The sequence below is a fragment of the Indicator indicator genome, chromosome 1 (assembly GCF_027791375.1).
Source record: "Indicator indicator isolate 239-I01 chromosome 1, UM_Iind_1.1, whole genome shotgun sequence".
Classification (NCBI taxonomy): Eukaryota; Metazoa; Chordata; class Aves; order Piciformes; family Indicatoridae; genus Indicator; species Indicator indicator.
The window spans coordinates 86,007,237-86,025,108 of NC_072010.1; the positions used below are offsets into that span (position 1 = coordinate 86,007,237).

General features: G+C 46.3%; 1 protein-coding gene across 1 annotated transcript in view; it reads right to left on the reverse strand.

Annotated features, from left to right (window-relative positions):
* The window catches only part of ADGRG7 (adhesion G protein-coupled receptor G7), a 35,733-nt gene extending 21,075 nt beyond the window's left edge, over positions 1–14,658 (reverse strand). The window contains 4 exon segments of the mRNA XM_054389741.1: positions 629–741; positions 1,910–2,041; positions 11,275–11,382; positions 14,550–14,658. Coding sequence (XP_054245716.1) covers positions 629–741; positions 1,910–2,041; positions 11,275–11,382; positions 14,550–14,658 — 462 coding nt within the window.
* Between the last annotated feature and the right edge of the window lie 3,214 nt (positions 14,659–17,872).

The following is a 17,872-nucleotide window of genomic DNA, read 5'->3' on the forward strand; positions in this document are numbered from 1 at the left end:
TTGGACAGATATGTAACATAAAGGTTAGTTGTAAACTAACTTTCTCTCTCTTTTTGGCTTCCTTTCTCTGGGAGACACTAACTTGTGCTTCTGCTGGTTTTGCTGGCCTTGAATGTGTTCTTGTGGTGCTTGAGAAACAAACAGCAACTCTCTGCTCTTTCTCTTGTTCCAGGTACAGAGGGGTAGGGAAGGGAGCAGGAAGGAACCTATTAGTAGTCCACTGGTCTGTCCAGGGGGGTTCTTGTGTTGTTTATAAATTGTAAATATGTAAATATTGTATACTATACATTTTGTACATATTCATTGCATTGCATTTCTAGATTGTAGTTTTGCTTGTAAATACAGCTTCATTTGCATTCTAACTGAGCCGGTCTGGCAATTTTATGTTGGAGGGAAATTTTCAACCCACCACACCAAGCAAGATCAAATAATCACCACTGGAAATTCAGACCATTTGAAAGCAGGCACATGCCAGGAAAGCCACTGAAAAAGGCTTTGGTCATTCATCTGGCTTTGCAAAGTTTAAAGAAAGGTAACACATATCTATGTCCTGCCTCTATTTATTTTATTTTTTCCCTTGGGATGATGCAGAATCTCAGACACTGTTTAAATAGCAATTGAAGATTACCTGTGCTGCTAGAGAGTCAAGATTTTCATTACAGTTGGGAATCTTTGGGGGGGGCTGTAAAGTAGGGGTTGTCCCTTCTCTGGAGCACATCCGGATGGCTATCGAAATGTTAGCTGTAATTTTGTGGAAGTAGAAAGATACACATTTAGTGAAGAAGCACTGACTTACCTACACATGACCTCACTAGGAATTAAAACTGTACTGTAGGTGTGACACTCTACCCAGTGCTCTTTTCTGTTTGCATGTTAAATATTTGTCTTTTGCTGTTTCAAGTGACCATCAATCATTTAACTAGTTTTCAGAACATGTGTCTTATCTTGTCAAGTTGGCTGAAATTCATGCCAAATTCATAAAGGTTTAGTTACTCTAGAGCTGCAGAAAGACACCTTTTAAACGCAAGGCATAGACATCGTCACCGAGCTACCTAAAAGGCTTTTACCATGACCTGACAAACACAGTTTAGATGTTCTGAGAGAAATGCAAAGGGCACATAAAGCAGCTGTGCAACACTTACTCCTCTACAAGGTCTCTGAAAGCTGAGACACTTCATGGGACCACAGTTAATGAAGAGGGTCCCGAATCCTAATGATAAATAGTAGGATATAAATAAATTATTTTGCTATTGAAAGGCTGTTCAGGAGCAGATATTAACTGACTCTCAGCCCATTCTCAGACAGACACAAATGCAATTTGTGCTGCATACCTTAAATTCTCTGCATTTGAGGCAGAAAGTTGTGTGGAAATGTTTGCTCTCCTGTTGTCTGAGCTATGCCTCTCCTTGTGTCAGGGAAGGTTCAGCTTGGATATTAGGAAAAAAATCCTCACAAAACAGGTTACAAGCATCAAGATGGAATCACCATCCCTGGATGTGTTTAAAAGATGCATGGATATGGTGCTGAGGGACATGGTTTAGCAGTAGTAGCTTAGCAGTAGTGGTGGGATTGTGAGCTCTATTGCCCATTGGAATGGGCTGCCCAGGGAGGTGATGGAGTCGCCATCACTGGAGACGTTCAAGAGGAGACTGGATGAGGCACTTAGTGCCATGGTCTAGTTGATTGCTTAGGGCTGGGTGATAGGTTGGACTGGATGATCTTGGAGGTCTCTTCCAACCTGGTTGATTCTATGATTCTATGATTCTGTGATCTCAAAGGTCTCTTCCAGCCTCAACAATTCTATGGTTCCATGATGTTCTGGCTTCAAATATCAACCTCTCACCTGGTCTAATAATATTTCACAAACTTTACTCTTGGGAAGTAGAAGTGAAAGGAAAGACACACTTACCACTCACAGTATCGGGTTCGCATTTTTCTTCAGAGCTGCCATATTTACCCACTATAATCTCTCCAAAAGTAAGGGTTTTTATAACACTTCCAGAGATGTTCACTGTGTAAGTACTGGCTTCACAGAAATTAACTGCACAGGAGGAAAAGAAAAATGCATCCAGGTCAAATATTTTTAGTACAGGGATCAATTTTCAAAAAGAAAATAGTATTGGAACAGTAGAAGCTCACTGAATCTTTTACCCTAAAGGAAATAAAAGCAGTTGGGTAAATCTTATCTAAACCCATGCTGATGAGCAGCTGCAATGGATATAGATGAAGTCACTGAAACCCTAAAAGCCCATACCTTTTACCATTTCTCCTGTTTTCATTGCCCTGGTCATATAAAATACACAGAATACAGCAGGGGGTGAAAATACATGGTTGCTCCATATGGGGTTTGGATAATTAATGGGAGATGGTCCCTCGGTGACTGAGCCATGGTAGGTTGGATCTGTCTTCTGGCACAGGTAGCCACTGCCCTGCTGCATGCTGGAAGAGAACAGAGAGACCACCCCAAACCCCACATCTTGTCTAGGCACCTAGTACTGGCTATGTCTGAAGGCAGGATGATGAGCTCGGTGGAACTGTGGCTTGACTCAGCACAGCAACCTGTTAATAAATCACACATAACAGAAATCACAGAATCACAGAATTGCCAGGGTTGGAAAGGACCTCAAGAATCATCTAGTTCCAAGCCCCCTGCCATGGGCAGGGACACCTCACACTAGATCAGGTTGCTCAGAGCCACATCCAGCCTGGCCAGGGATGGGGCTTCTACCACCTCCCTGGGCAACCTGTTCCAGTGTCTCACCACCCTTATGGTGAAGAACTTCTTCCTAACATCTAATGTAAATCTACTCTTCTCTATTTTGGATCCTTTTCCCCTAGTCCAATCACTACCCAACATCCTAAAAAGTCCCTCACCAGCTTTCTTGTAGGCTCCCTTCTGGTACTGGAAGGCCACAATAAGGTGTCCTTAGAGTCTTCTCCAAACTCATAACCCCAGCTCTCTCAGCCTGTCTCCATAGGAGAGGTGCTCCAGCCCCCTGATCATCCTCGTGGCCCTTCTCTGGGCATATTCCAGCACATCTGTTTCCTTCCTGTAATAGGGGTTCCAGAACGGGACACAGTACTCCAGGTGGGGTCTCACCAGAGCAGTGTAGAGGGTGAGAGTCGCCTCCCTCGACCTGCTGGCGACACTTCTCTTGATGCCATCCAGGAAATAGTTATGAACAAATAAGGACATGTGAGTCTGCAAAGATTAGATCTGCCTTACAGCACCATATGTAAACCTGACTTGCCAGGAGGTTATTAGCAGGATGAGGTATCTCAAAAATATGAGGTGGCAGGAACATCTGGAGGGCATCTGGGCCAAAGAGAGTACCATATCTTCAGTAGGAAATGTGTTCCAGTAACATGCTAGCTTTCAACCAAAACATTTCTTTTCACGCTCAATTTCTGTCTCTCAAACTGCAGTTCATGACTGCTGCCCTTACTTTATGTGCTGGTGGTACTGAGAAGAGTTCGGATTTGACAGTCCTTGCAACTCCTACTCAGTTACCTGGAGGTTGCTGTTAGCTCTGCCCTCAGCCTCCTCTACACCACACTGAACAAGCCCATCTCCTGCTAATGTTTCCTGCAGGCCACCTGCTCTAGGCTCCTTACCATCCTCACTGTATCTTGTGGGACCCTTTCCAACTTCTCCAAGCCTGGAGTGCAAGAGGCAAAACTAAGCACAGATTTCCTGGTGGTGTTTCACCAATGCCAGGAAGGAGAGGGTGACAGTGTCTGTCAACCTGTGTCCCTTCACAGAGCAAACAGCCACTCTTGCCTTGTGGGAGGGGAATTTCAGCCCACCACACTGCAACAGTTAATTTTGGCTTTCCAACGCGGGGCAATTGCTTGTTTGATTTATTCTGCTCAGATTAGGAAGCAAAAGGGGAAAAAAACCAAGAAACAGAGAAGTTCTCAAACTTAGCTTTTCAAGGTCAGTATGCAGTGTGTGTTATCTCCCAAAAGCCAGAAGAGAAACACAGACTGCCCAGCAGAGAAACACCAGACAGACAGACTGAGAGGCTTCCTGTACTTTGTTTTGAGTACTCTTAAACATTTCTATCTCTCCAATGGAAATGTTTAGAATAATCATTATTTTGCTTTCTTACACCCAATTGTGATTTATTTACGTTCTTTTACCTTTCTGCTTGAACTCTGTGAGAAGAAATTAAAGGTATAGACTTAAAACCACCACACTTGTTTTCAATGAACATCTGCTGTTGGCTACACTTTGTACCCACTGTCACTGTCAGGTACTTTCCAGCAGGGCTGCTCTCAGCCATCAGGTTCCTGGTCTGTACCAATGTCCCTGGCGTGAAGATCAAGAACTTGTCCTTGCTAGACATTGTGAGATTTCTGCTGGCGTGACCCTCGTTTCTAAGGTTCTTCTGCATTGAAACACTATTGTTAACTGTGTCAATATGACCTCTGCTCCACCCCAAGTTGAGAATTACCTGCAGATTTGCTGAGAAGGTGTGTTGTGTCATCATGCAGCTCTCTGAGTCAGGTCAAGACATTAAATGATACTAGCCCTAACACTGACCAGCAGGTTACTCTACTTTTGAGATATTTCAATCAAGTCACTGATCACTACCCTTTGAGCCTGGCTGTTAAATTTCAACACAGAAAATGGTTCATTCACTGTGGCAGTTTGGGCTGGTTGCCCCCTGCCACTGCTGCATGAGATACACCTCTGGTGTCCTGGGTGCCCACCCAATAGGGGTGGACACAGGAAGCGGCGTATTTCTACCCATAACTCCTGCGCCCTATAAAGCCATCTGCAAAGTCATTCTCTTCCTCTTTCTTCCCTCTCTGCTCCCATGGGAGATGTCCTCTCTTATCAGGTAATGCCAGGGGTGTATCCTCAAGGCCTCTTAGGCCTGACTAGGCCTAATGCCAGGAGGAGAATGGAGGGGGGGCAGTCTCGGACCTGGCCAGCCTGAGACTTGCCTAGCAGTGGGAGGGGGGAAGGAAGAGCCCTGGGGATTTTGGGCAGACCCTCAGGTGGGAGGAGGGAAGGATTGGGAAGCCTCTGGGTACTATGTAAGGGACTCTGTATGCTTTGGGATGTTCTTTGCCACTATGCTGTGTAATTTTTTCTGTAGTTTCACCAATTGCTTTTCCATTTAAACTTTCCATCACTCTCCAATCCGTTTGCGTGTGTCATTCTTTTGTCCCTTTCGGGGCAAGAGATGTTCTGGCTGGCCTCAAATCAGCACAGATTTTTGGTAGCAGAGGATGGTTGCTGCGGAACTCTGCAAATTGCATTGGAGAAGTGCAGGGGTGGAAAAGTTAAAATGGTATCTGGGCGTTGTTGGTTTTGGTCGCTGTGCTCAAGGCTTTGTGCTGGCGCGATTGTGTGGGTGTTTTATGGGTTCCGAGGGGACGCCCTGGTGCGTAGCCGTGGCGTAGAATCCCGCCTGCTGTTCTAAGGCGGCAGCGGTGATTTTGCAGCCACTTGCTTCGGGGGAAAAGCTTAAGAATGTGGTGCCTGTCCCCTTCCCTTTTGCTCCCCGCGGCGCCAGCGGTGAGCAGAGCGGCGTGGAGCCGAGGAAGGGGTAGGACAGTCGGAAGCAGACCAGGGTCAGCTGGTCCCGCAGCGGTGGGGGCTAGCCGCAGCGGGAGGTGAGCGGTGGCTCCCGTAATCAAGAAGGCGAGTGGTGGCTCCAGTTCAAAAGCTGCTTCCGAGGGCCCAGGGAGCGAGTGTTGCTTTGGCTGGAAAAGCCGCTCTTGTGACCCGAGGGGTGGCGGCGGTTTTGATCTGTACTGCGGCTGCAGAGGTGACGGCGGCTCTCGCTGTTATCTCTCCCCTGACTTTCGGACGCGTTCCGAAAATGGCGCCTAGCACCTGGCTCCGCCTCTCTTCTCGGCGGGTTGCAGTGCAGCCACGCCCTCTCCGGGGGAGGGCTGTGTAGCCGGATGCCTCCATGCCTCGGCATGCGTACGCTCAGGGGGAGCGGTGTGCCTGTGCGTGGTGTGCATCCGTATTAGCCTCGGGCCGCGGCTGGAAGCGGTCAGCACTGGGCTTGGGAAAGGTCCGTGCAGCTTTGGAAAGTCTCAGTGTGCTGTTGCCTGCAAGGGGTGGAAGGAGTCGAGCCGAGGACCCTGATTGTTCTGACTCGATTGCCCCAAGGGGTGAAGACATGCCGCATGAGCAGATGGAGATTGATATTTGATTGAGAAGTTATGAGGTTGTTTCCAGGTGGCCAGGATGCCCCATCGGATCCATGAATAGTTCACCATGCAGAAGAATGAACTCTGCATCGCTGGGAGGTTCCACAGGATGAGGGAGAAGAGCTGGAATGAACTGGAACTGTGACCTGAGCCCGAGGGAGAGACTCTTCGGAAGGACGCCCAGATGAGGACCTGGACTTTGCCAGACATGTCATCTGAAAGTTGTTTCTGACTTGATGATATGTTTTGGGTGCAGGAATTATGGGTATGAAGCAAGGGGTGGAATGTGGGAGTTTGGGCTGGGTGCCCCCTGCCACTGCTACATGAGATACACCTCTGGTGTCCTGGATGCTCACCCAATAGGGGTGGACACAGGAAGCGGCGTATTTCTACCCATAAATCCTGCGCCCTATAAAGCCATCTGCAGAGTCATTCTCTTCCTCTTTCTTCCCTCTCTGCTCCCATGGGAGATGTCCTCTCTTATTGGGTAATGCCGGGGGTGTATCCTCAAGGCCTCTTAGGCCTGACTAGGCCTAATGCCAGGAGGAGAATGGAGGGGGGGGCAGTCTCGGACCTGGCCAGCCTGAGACTTGCCTAGCAGTGGGAGGGGGGGAAGGAAGAGCCCTGGGGGTTTTGGGCAGACCCTCAGGTGGGAGGAGGGAAGGATTGGAAAGCCTCTGGGTACTATGTAAGGGACTCTGTATGCTTTGGGATGTTCTTTGCCACTATGCTGTGTAATTTTTTCTGTAGTTTCACCAATTGCTTTTCCATTTAAACTTTCCATCACTCTCCAATCCGTTTGCATGTGTCATTCTTTTGTCCCTTTCGGGGCAAGAGATGTTCTGGCTGGCCTCAAACCAGCACAGATTCACTCAGCCTGTTCATCTTCACCTACCAAACAAGAACGCTGAGGGAGATGGTGTCAAAGACATCTCTACAGTCAAGGTTTATTGTTTCTCCTGCTCTTCTGCTGTCTACATAGCCAGTTATTTCATACAGAAAGCAGTCAGAATAGTCAGACGTAGCCTGTTGTGCTGGTTTGGGGCCAGACAGATCGTTTCTTGCCCCAAAAGGGACAAAAGAATAAGACTCACACAAACGGCTTGGAGAGTGATGGAAAGTTTAAATGGAAAAGCAATTGGTGAAACTACAGAGAACTACAAACTACAAAGCATAGTGACAAAGAGTATCCCAAAGCGTACAGAACCCCTCACAGAATTCCCAAAGGCTTCCCAATCCTTCCCTTCTTCCCACCTGAGGGTAAACCCAAACCCCCCAGGGCTCTTTCTTCCCCCTCCCGCTGCTAGGCAAGTCTCAGGCTGGCCAGGTCTGAGACTGCCCCCCCCTCCATTCTCCTCCTGGCATTAGGCCTAGACAGGCCTAAGAGGCCTTGAGGATACTCCCCCGGTATTACCCGATAAGAGAGGACATCTCCCATGGGAGCAGAGAGGGAAGAAAGAGGAAGAGAATGACTTTGTAGATGGCTTTATAGGGCGCAGGATTTATGGGTAGAAATATGCCGCTTCCTGTGTCCACCCCTATTGGGTGAGCACCCAGGACACCAGAGGTGTATCTCATGCAGCAGGGGCAGGGGGCACTCAGCCTAAACTGCCACATTCCACCCCTTATTTCATACCCATAATTCCTGCACCCAAAACATATCATCAAGTCAGAAACAACTTTCAGATGACATGTCTGGCAAAGTCCAGGTCCTCATCTGGGCGTCCTTCTGAAGAGTCTCTCCCTCGGGCTCAGGTCACAGTTCCAGTTCATTCCAGCTCTTCTCCCTCATCCTGTGGAACCTCCCAGCGATGCAGAGTTCATTCTTCTGCATGGTGAACTATTCATGGATCCGATGGGGCATCCTGGCCACCTGGAAACAACCTCATAACTTCTCAATCAAACATTTCTCCATCCACTCAAGCGGCATGTTTCCACCCCTCGGGGCATTCGAGTCTGAGATCAGGGTCCTCGGCTCGACTCCTTCCACCCCTTGCAGGCAACAGCACGCTGAGACTTTCCAAAGCTGCACGGACCTTTCCCAAGCCCAGTGCTGACCGCTTCCAGCCGCGGCCCGAGGCTAATACGGATGCACACCACGCACAGCACACCGCTCCCCCTGAGCGTACGCATGCCGAGGCATGGAGGCATCCGGCTACACAGCCCTCCCCCGGGAGAGGGTGTGGCTGCACTGCAACCCGCCGAGAAGAGAGGCGGAGCCAGGTGCTAGGCGCCATTTTCGGAACGCGTCCGAAAGTCAGGGGAGAGATAACAGCGAGAGCCGCCGTCACCTCTGCAGCCGCGGTACAGATCAAATCCGCCGCCACCCCTCGGGCCACAAGAGCGGCTTTTCCAGCCAAAGCTACACTCACTCCCTGGGCCCTCGGAAGCAGCTTTTGAACTGGAGCCACCACTCGCCTTCTTGAGTTGCTGGAGCCACCACTCACCGCCCCGCTACAGCTAGCCCCCACCGCCGTGGGACAAGCCGACCCTGGTCTGCTTCCGACTGTCCTACCGCCTTCCTCGGCTCCGCGCCGCTCTGCTCGCCGCTGGCGCCACGGGGAACAGAAGGGAAAAGGACAGGCACCACATTCTTAAGCTTTCCCCAGTGCCTGTAGGTGTAGAGTCGCTGCTGCCGCTTGGAAGGGCAGACGGGATTCTACGCCACGGCTACGCACCAGGGTGTCCCCTCGGAATCCATAAAACGCTCACGTGATCGCACCAGCACAAAGCCTCGAGCCCAGCCACAGAAAAACCAACAACGCCCAGATATCCATTTTAACTTTTCCATCTCTGCACTTCTCCAACCCAATTTTGCAGAGTTCAGCACAGGAACCATCCTCTGCTACCAAAAATCTGTGCTGGTTTGTGGCCAGACAGATCGTCTCTTGCCCCGAAAGGGACAAAAGAATGAGACTCACACAAATGGCTTGGAGAGTGTTGGAAAGTTTAAATGGAAAAGCAATTGGTGAAGCTACAGAGAACTACAAACTACAAAGCATAGTGACAAAGAGTATCCCAAAGCGTACAGAACCCCTCACAGAATTCCCAAAGGCTTCCCAATCCTTCCTTTCTTCCCACCTGAGGGTAAACCCAAACCCCCCAGGGCTCTTTCTTCCCCCTCCCGCTGCTAGGCAAGTCTCAGGTTGGCCAGGTCTGAGACTGCCTCCCCCTCCATTCTCCTCCTGGCATTAGGCCTAGACAGGCCTAAGAGGCCTTGAGGATACTCCCCCGGCATTACCCGATAAGAGAGGACATCTCCCATGGGAGCAGAGAGGGAAGAAAGAGGAAGAGAATGACTTTGCAGATGGACTTATAGGGCGCAGGATTTATGGGTAGAAATACGTCGTTTCCTGTGTCCATCCCTATTGGGTGAGCACCCAGGACACCAGAGGTGTATCTCATGTAGCAGTGGCAGGGGGCACCCAGCCTAAACTGCCACACCTGTCTTTTGTAAATCCATGCTGTTCCAAATTATCTTCTTGTCTTTCACATACATCGAAATGGACTCCACTAGGACATGCTCTGTAACACTTCTGGGGCCTGAGGTAGACTTGACTGGCTTATGGTTCCCTCAGTCCTTGCCTTTCTTGAAGGTAGGCATAACAGTCATCTTTTTTCAGTTCTCTGTGTCTTCTCTTGATCACCACAGGCGACAGATAGCAGGACCAAGGTGACGTTGGCCAGGTCTTTTAGCAGTCTTGAATGGATCCTGTCTACACTCGTGCGTTTTTAATACCTTTGTGGTGATCCTGCTTCCTTCCGAGAGATGAAAGCCAGGAATAAGTTGCATAGCATGCATTCATACATGAGTCCCTATTCAAGATGCATTTTTCATCTTTCTATTTATCTAGGCCTTGATCTTTGGGCTGATTTATATACATATCTGTGCTACTTGAGTTTGGACTTATAAAAGAGAGTCCGTCTGAAATGTTTTTTGCCCTACTGAAATGCTTTTTGCCCCACTGGTGGAAACCTCAAATTATTGCAAATATTCTGACTTGAATAGAATTGCTCCAGAATTTAAACAAACCATAAATAGGAAGAAAAACAGGCCCTTTTTTATGACCTGTGAAAGAAAGTAACCATGACTTTATGTACAAAAGGAATGAAATATGAGACAAGTGGAAAATTTCCATCACCATTGGAACAAAAGTAATTAGTTTACAAAAGTCGTCTAGCCTCTATGCCACAGAATCACAGAGTGGTAGGGGTTGGAAGGACCTCTGGAGATCATCTAGTCCAACCCCCCTGCCAAAGGCAGGCCACGCAGGAACCCATCAAATCTGTCATTGTCTGTTGGATGTACTACCCTTCCTGTCATAAAGGAAATCACATGGGACACCTGAAGTTTCCATCTACCTAGCAGTCTTCACCAAGAATATTTTCCTGGATAAGCTGCAGATCTTTCAACACCCTTCTGAACAAACACGTGAGTTCATTTGACAAAGGTGCAGCTGACAGGTGATGGCATATCTGTGTGTTACACTGGCCATGGTGTGGATTGGCTTGGAAAGCAGGAGCAAGGGATACTGTGTCTCAGTGAGCCAACACCCTCCCAGCATGAGCTGGGAGCACCCACTCCAGTTACAGCAGCACACAGATGCTGTGCTGTGGCAGAAGGGACTACGAGGCCAGTGCTATGCTGCATGTAGGAATTTGACTTACACAACACCAGTGGCAGCAGGACCTGAGGACAAGCATTGCCCTACAGGGTGACAAGCTGGATTGTGTCCCTTAAACATTAGCAGATCCAGACACAGCAATGCTGACCACTGAGGCCTGAATCAGATTTCCAGGTTGCTGTGATCTTCAAACAGAGGAATTCAAGCAAAGGCCAAATTGGCTAGAAACAGGCCACAAGCAATTGAAGCCTGTAATGTCTTCCCCAGATATATTACTCATTTGAAAGAGCAATAGGAGTGAATGAAGGATATGGCCTCACCTAGCAAGAAGAGCCATGTCACTTCTTGTGGATATGACCCTGCTGAGCAGGTCACAACATGGAGAGGTGGGGAGGGAAGATCAGGAGCCTCTTACAGTGGAGGGGTTCCCAGAAATTATGCCAGCCTCCCATGCTGCTCAGCTTGTACTGACCTATTTCACAACGAGATCCCACCCACTTGTCTGGGCACACACAGGCTCCATCCCGACAGATGCCACCATTGAGGCAGAAGCATGGAGGTACCACAGCTTCTGTAGTGTCTGTGTAAACAAAGAATCAAGTTACAAATCTATTCATTAACACATATGTAAAGACACATCTACCTGGTGGAGAGAAGAAAAGAAACAAACGTGATTCACCATCCCTTGAGGTGTTAAAAAATTTAGTAGATGTGGCACTTCATGCAGAAACCAGGAGTTGAGGAGAGCCATTTGATCTGACATTTTAGTGCCTGCTTTGAGATGCTAACAAATAAAGCCAGAAAATTCAAAAGCAAACAGTGTTGTCAGGAGCTCATGTGCTGTTGTGTATTTCTAATGTTCTCAACGAACTAAGAAGCTTGCTTAACTTCTGTCTCTTTAATGTGATTCATATGACTGGAAGAATATGGCAAAGTATATGGGACGTGCCACGTGGCAAGGGTAATTCTGTTCTTGGCATGAATCACTCAGCTTTTGCTCATGTTGTTGCTATTTAGCAGTTGTGCTTCAGGCTGTCTCAGCTGCATTACAGCCAGATGTCTATGATGACAGTGGAATAACTGGAATGACATCTATGTGTCACTAGGTAATATCTGCACTAGCCATTTGCCTCTCAAAACACATTGTCTCTGTATTGGAAATCTTACAGAAACTAAGGGGAAAATACTCCAGCATCTGAGGTAAAGGCGGCCCAAACTAAGTAGCTGTACCCTGGGGAACTGGGTGTCAGGTTGGGGAGCTGTTGCCCCATTGCCTAGCATCACTGGCTCATCTGCCAGGCACACACATGCAAATCATGGGCCATGTGGCAGAAGAGTGACACTAAGGCTCAGCCACTCATGTTGGATTGGGAGCTGGGAAACCCACAAAATACTGGGGAGCCTGCAGCAGATCTTGAAGCCTCTGTCTTGCTTGGTGAACATGTGCCCAAAGCAGCCAGACAGAAGGTCATGACACAACAGGGTAATCTATCACAAAGGATCCCAACAGGAGGAAACAGCCTCAAGTTGTGCCAGGGGAAGTTTAGCCTAGATACTGGGAAAAATTTCTTCAGGGTTATCAAGCATTTAAATAGGCTGCCCAAGGCAGTGTAGGAGTCACCTTCCCTGGATGTATTTAAAAGACACATGGATGTGGTGCTTGGGGACGTGGTTTAGAGGCTTAGCAGTAGTGGTGGGATTGCAAGCTCAAGGCAAGGACTTGATGATTTCCAAGGTCTCTTCCAATCTCAACAGTTCTGATTTTATAATTCTTTGAGAAACCAGGGAGGTAGCAGTACTGACCCACAAGAGCACAGACCCTGAGCTGCCTGCTGAGAAGCAGGATAGGGAGCAGCTGGGGCAACCTCGGATAGGAGCAACAGTTGGGGTGCTTCCACCAGGGGGCTAGAGTGTTGGAGTCTGACGCTGTTAGTCACAGGCTGCAAAAGGGCTGTAAGGAGAGGGAAAGGTGAAAAGGAAGACAATCTGTGATTCCTTTGAAAGCAACAAAGCAGAAAAGCATGGAGCTTTAGGGGGAAAGGTGCAGCATTTTCCACTGGAGGTGCAGACACAGCTGACTCACAGCCTGTGCAGCAAAGAGGAGGTGGTGGCAAATGGCATCAGCCCTACCTTTCCCTTTCTGAAAAGAGTCCCTCTGTAACAACATGATGTTCATGAGATCTGTTAATGTTAGTGAAAACTGTGACTCTATTTAGAGCTTCCTGGTAACCTTTCTTAACCTACTGTTCAAGGTCTCATGTATCATTGTAAGGTGGAGTTTTATCTTTTTGCAAAGGGAAATTTTTGACTCTCACAAATACAAATTCCTGAGCTGACTAATGTGGTCATATCTACCCCACGTGCAGTAAAACTCATCAGGCTCCAGTAGTTGTGACGCTCATTTCAAATCATGAGGTTTGTCTGGTTTTGTTTTTAAGATCGGAAAACATCTTCTTTGTATTTGTCTTCAGCTTTTAAGTTTTGCAGACATCAATCATCTCAAGAACCACATTGAGTTTGACCATAGATATTTTTCAACTAAAACTAAAAGGATCCTTGCCTAGTACTATGTCATCATGAACTATTGGTGTTTTTTTAATCAAACATCCTGGGAACTGTTGATGCTAATACTTGTTAAAGTTTATTGATGTTTCTTTTAATCAAACATCATGGGCATTGTTGATGCTAATACTTGTGGTTAAAGCTTGAATAAAGGAGAAACGCCACCCCTGTGCACAGCAAGCAATACAGCAGATAGGCATGAAGGTATTCTCCAGTAGCTGCAATTGAAACGCAGTTCTTCGCAGCTCGTTTGTGTGCAGTTCTGTAAATCCTAGGTATACATAGAGAAATCTCCAAGCTGCACTGAGCAATAACTCCCATCTCATCTGGGTTTGGCTTCATTAAGTCAAACAAAGCACTGAGCATATGCTTATAATATCAAAGGTAAATTACTACTGATGCACATTAAATAATTGTTGTTTACTTTTGTACTGTTACTTGGGTTGGGTATAATCATCTGACAAGTCTCTTGAAGTAAATATAACCTAATGTATCCCCATATAAATTTTTCCATGGGCGTCTTGGTCTCAAATCATATCTGACTCCTTGGTGGACAAGCAACCAGGAGTATCTGATTCTTTCTATGAATTCTGAATATAGCTTCAGGCATAATTTTGCATCATATCAAAATAGTGAGTATTTTGATCAGAGGAAACACTTGCCAGTTTTGTGCTCCAAGTTTGCAAACAGAAGTGTCTTACCAGGGTGTACTGATCTGATTTTCAGGTATAGAATATGGAAACCAAATTTTTATTTCAATATTTATTTTATGTAATGCAAGTTGTAATGAAAACATGAACAGGTTGTATACAGCATGTTTTGCTTTTATGCATGTGAACATATAAACATGGAAAACGAAATATTTCCTCTTCAAACATAATTTACTAGACTAGCTAGAGGGTTTTTGTATTTTGAAAAATAAATCAGATTTCTATTAGGAGAGTGAGATAATTTCAAGACATTTCTCATGTCCAACATAAATATGTTACAAAGAAAGTACTCCAGAGATTTCTTGCCATCACATTCTGTTTTACACCGGTATATGAAGAAAGAGATTTTCACCTAAGAGGCATACAGCATGCAAGAAATAATATTTGTCAGGAATCATGCTTAAATACTTAAGGAAAGGACAAGAATCTGAAGAGCTCAAACAGAACTCAAATAGGGTAGAATTGTATTTCTTACCTGTTTCAAACCTAAGGACAACCTGCCAAATACACAATGCCCAGAGGGTCACGGTCACTACACAACAGGTAATTCCAACCAATGTTCGTTCCCAGCGGAATGAAGGCATGTTGTGGTCCAGACTGTCTGCTCTGCCATAAAATCATATTACACATTCATAACCTGCTGGTGGATAAATCATTAACTGGTCAATTGCTAAAACTTTAACCTTTTATGTTCCACTTAGAAAAGCAAACTATAAATTCAAGGATAAATAGCACACCATTATTTCTAAAATTTTCCACCTATAAAACATTTCACTTATCAAGGCATTAGAATCATAGAATCATAGATTTTTTTCAGCTGGAAGAGACTTATAAGACCAGCGAGTCCAACCTCGAACCTAAGACCACCATGGCCATTAAAACACATTCCAAACTCCTGTGTCCACATGTTTCTTGAACACCTCCAGGGATGGTGACTCCATCGCCACCCTGGACAACGTCATGTCTTCTACATGTTACAGGAAAATGCCTAAGCTCACACATCCAGCTGTATTTATGATGATAAGGGCTAAAGCCTGTCACTTGAGTGCATGGCATGTCTCAGAGCCATGCCTGTGAAATTCTCTTCCCTCCAAGCAAGGCATCCCTGTTTGTAAATATATGCATGTGTGTGTGTGTGGGTGGGTATGTCTGTGTGTGTATAATCATAGAACTCTTTCAGCTGGAAAAGACCTCTAAGATCATCAAGTCCAACTGTCAGCCTAAGACTACCTTGGCCATTAAACCATCTCCTGATATATGTTGGACTGCAGCAACGTTCCTCTTGTGCTGAGAGGAGTTTGAAACACTGGCTGTATTAGAACTGGCCTAGATCAAGCACTTGGCATGCACTTAGTTTAGACTGGATATTAGGAAAAGAGTGGCCAGGTGTGGCCAGGTATTGTAACAGGCTGCTCAAGCAGGTGGAGTCACTGTCCCTGGAGGTGTTTAGAAATGTGTGGACATGGCACTTCAGGACATGGTTTACTGTCTACGGTGGTGTCAGGTCACTGGTTGGACTCAATGACCTTGGAGGTCTCTTCCAAATGAAACAATCCTATGATTCTCCTAGGAGAGTAAATGGTATTTCCATCCTCCATAATTTGCACAGGCATTTCAGAGCCTTGTTGCATCACCTCTGTGCACCTCCACTATTAAATATGGTCTCTCAGAATGTACTGGAACAACTGAGGTTGAAATATGTGTCTTCAGATTCCCAGGATATATGAGTCATCCAGAAAAGAGTGGGAAAGAAAAAGAAAATATTCTGTATGCTAGTGTGTCTCTCACTGGCAAATTAAAAGAGGTGAACATCACAGTCAAATTGAAGAGGCAAAAAGAGCTATTTGAAGAACTAATAGGAATAAATGCAGTCTTTTATATCAACAGTGATTAGTGGATGAATCTCCTGTATGTAAGTAGAAACAGGACTTTGCCTTTATGGGGTGTTCTTCCTTAGTGAGGAAAGGAGGCTTGTTTGGTGTGATGGTTTTAAGACTGTCTTTTTAATTTCTCTTCACAAAGTTTGAGCAGAGAAAGTGAAAGAATGTAAATAAGTCACTATAGGGTGTAAGAAAGCAAAATATTGATTATTCTAAACACTTCTATTGGAGAGGTAGAAATGTTTAAGAATCTCTACTCAAAACAAGGTTAGGGAGTGGGGCAGTCTCGGTTCTCAGCTTGCTCGGCATCTGTCTACCTATTTCTGCTTTTCTGGCTGAAGATTACACACCGATCTTGACAAGCTAAGTCTAACAGCCTCTCTGCTTCTTGACTCTCTGCATGCTGCCAGGGGAGTCTGGGGGGAGTCCTTCTGGCTGGGGGGGAGGCCCCTTGGGGAAGGCCCCTTGGGGGAAGCAAAGGGAGCTTGGTTGTGCTTTTCTGTTGACTGTACATATTTGTAAATGTTGTGAATCGTGTATATTTGTACATATTCATTGCATTTCATCGTAGATTGTAGTTTTGCCTGTAAATACAGCTTTCATTTGCTTCCAGACTGAGCTAGCCTGGTTATTGTCGGTGTGGGATGGGGATTTCAGCTCTCACACTATTACATTTAGCTTTTTTAATTTCCAAAGCACTTCCATCTCAGTTTTAGAAACAGGGATCAAAAAGGTGATGTGATATGCCAAGGGTGTTCAGCTATCAAGTGAAAAAAGGGCTCAGGTTCATTGGCATGGAGCCCAATGGTCTGGCCACTAGATACTACTGCAACTGCTAGATATTGCTATTTCTTTAAGATCTTACAAATTAATAAAATGTTATTTTTATTCTTATCAAGAAAAAAGGATGAGTAATATATGGTATCCATTTAATCTGCTTGGGGTCAATATGCAAACTATTAAAAAAAATCAATATGGGAAATACCAAACATCTAATCTTTAGTGATTGAGACACTGTATTAAGGAAAGCACTGGAAGACTTAGGAAATGCTGAAGAAATGACAAAATAATTAAGATTATATTTACAAATGTAAGTTCCAAAATTGTTAATATGCTTCTTCAGACAGCCAAATGTCTTAACCAGCTGCTCACAGAGGTTTTAGTTAAAGACAGGCAGTGCAGCCACACCAGTGACTGGGACAAACTTCCAGGTGAGACTGGGCTGTTTGCTCAGGAACAGCTCTGGCTGGCTGGGGATCTGTCTGAGTCTGTGTCAGCTACTGGGTTATGAGAGTGTCTCTTATCCTAGATCCTTGTTTTCTCTGTGTTATTCTAATAAGCAGGGGAAACAGAGAAGCAAAAAGACCCTCAGTACTGGGATCAGCACATGGACATGACGAGGGCACAGGGGCCATGGCACAGAATTGTAGAATGGTTTGGGTTGGAAGGGGCCTTTAAGGATCATCTAGTTCCAATCCCCTTCATGGGCAGGGACACCTTCCATTAGACCATGCTGCTCAAGGCCCTGTCCAACCTGGCTCTGAACATCTCCAGGGAGGAGGCATCCACAACGTCCTTGGACAACCTGTTCCAGTGTCCCACCACTCTTACAGTAAGGAATTTCTGCCTCTCTCAGACTTCAGCAGGCAGTTGAAGAGTGGGAGGGAGTCTGAGGGTGGGAAGTAACTTCTCTCTGGCAGAGAGGGGATATCTGAGCCTTCTGACTCAATAAAATGCCAAACTACAAATACTCCCAGGGAGTCGCGCAGGCACTGACAGGGTTTCTCCATCAGAGGGGCAGAAAGGGCCTTTGTGGGTCAGAGAAGCAGAGATGCCCTTTTGCCTGGCAAGAGCAGCCCTGTGTCGAGGCTGGGGATCACAGCTCCAGGGCTGGCTGCAGTATGAGTCCCACTGCCCA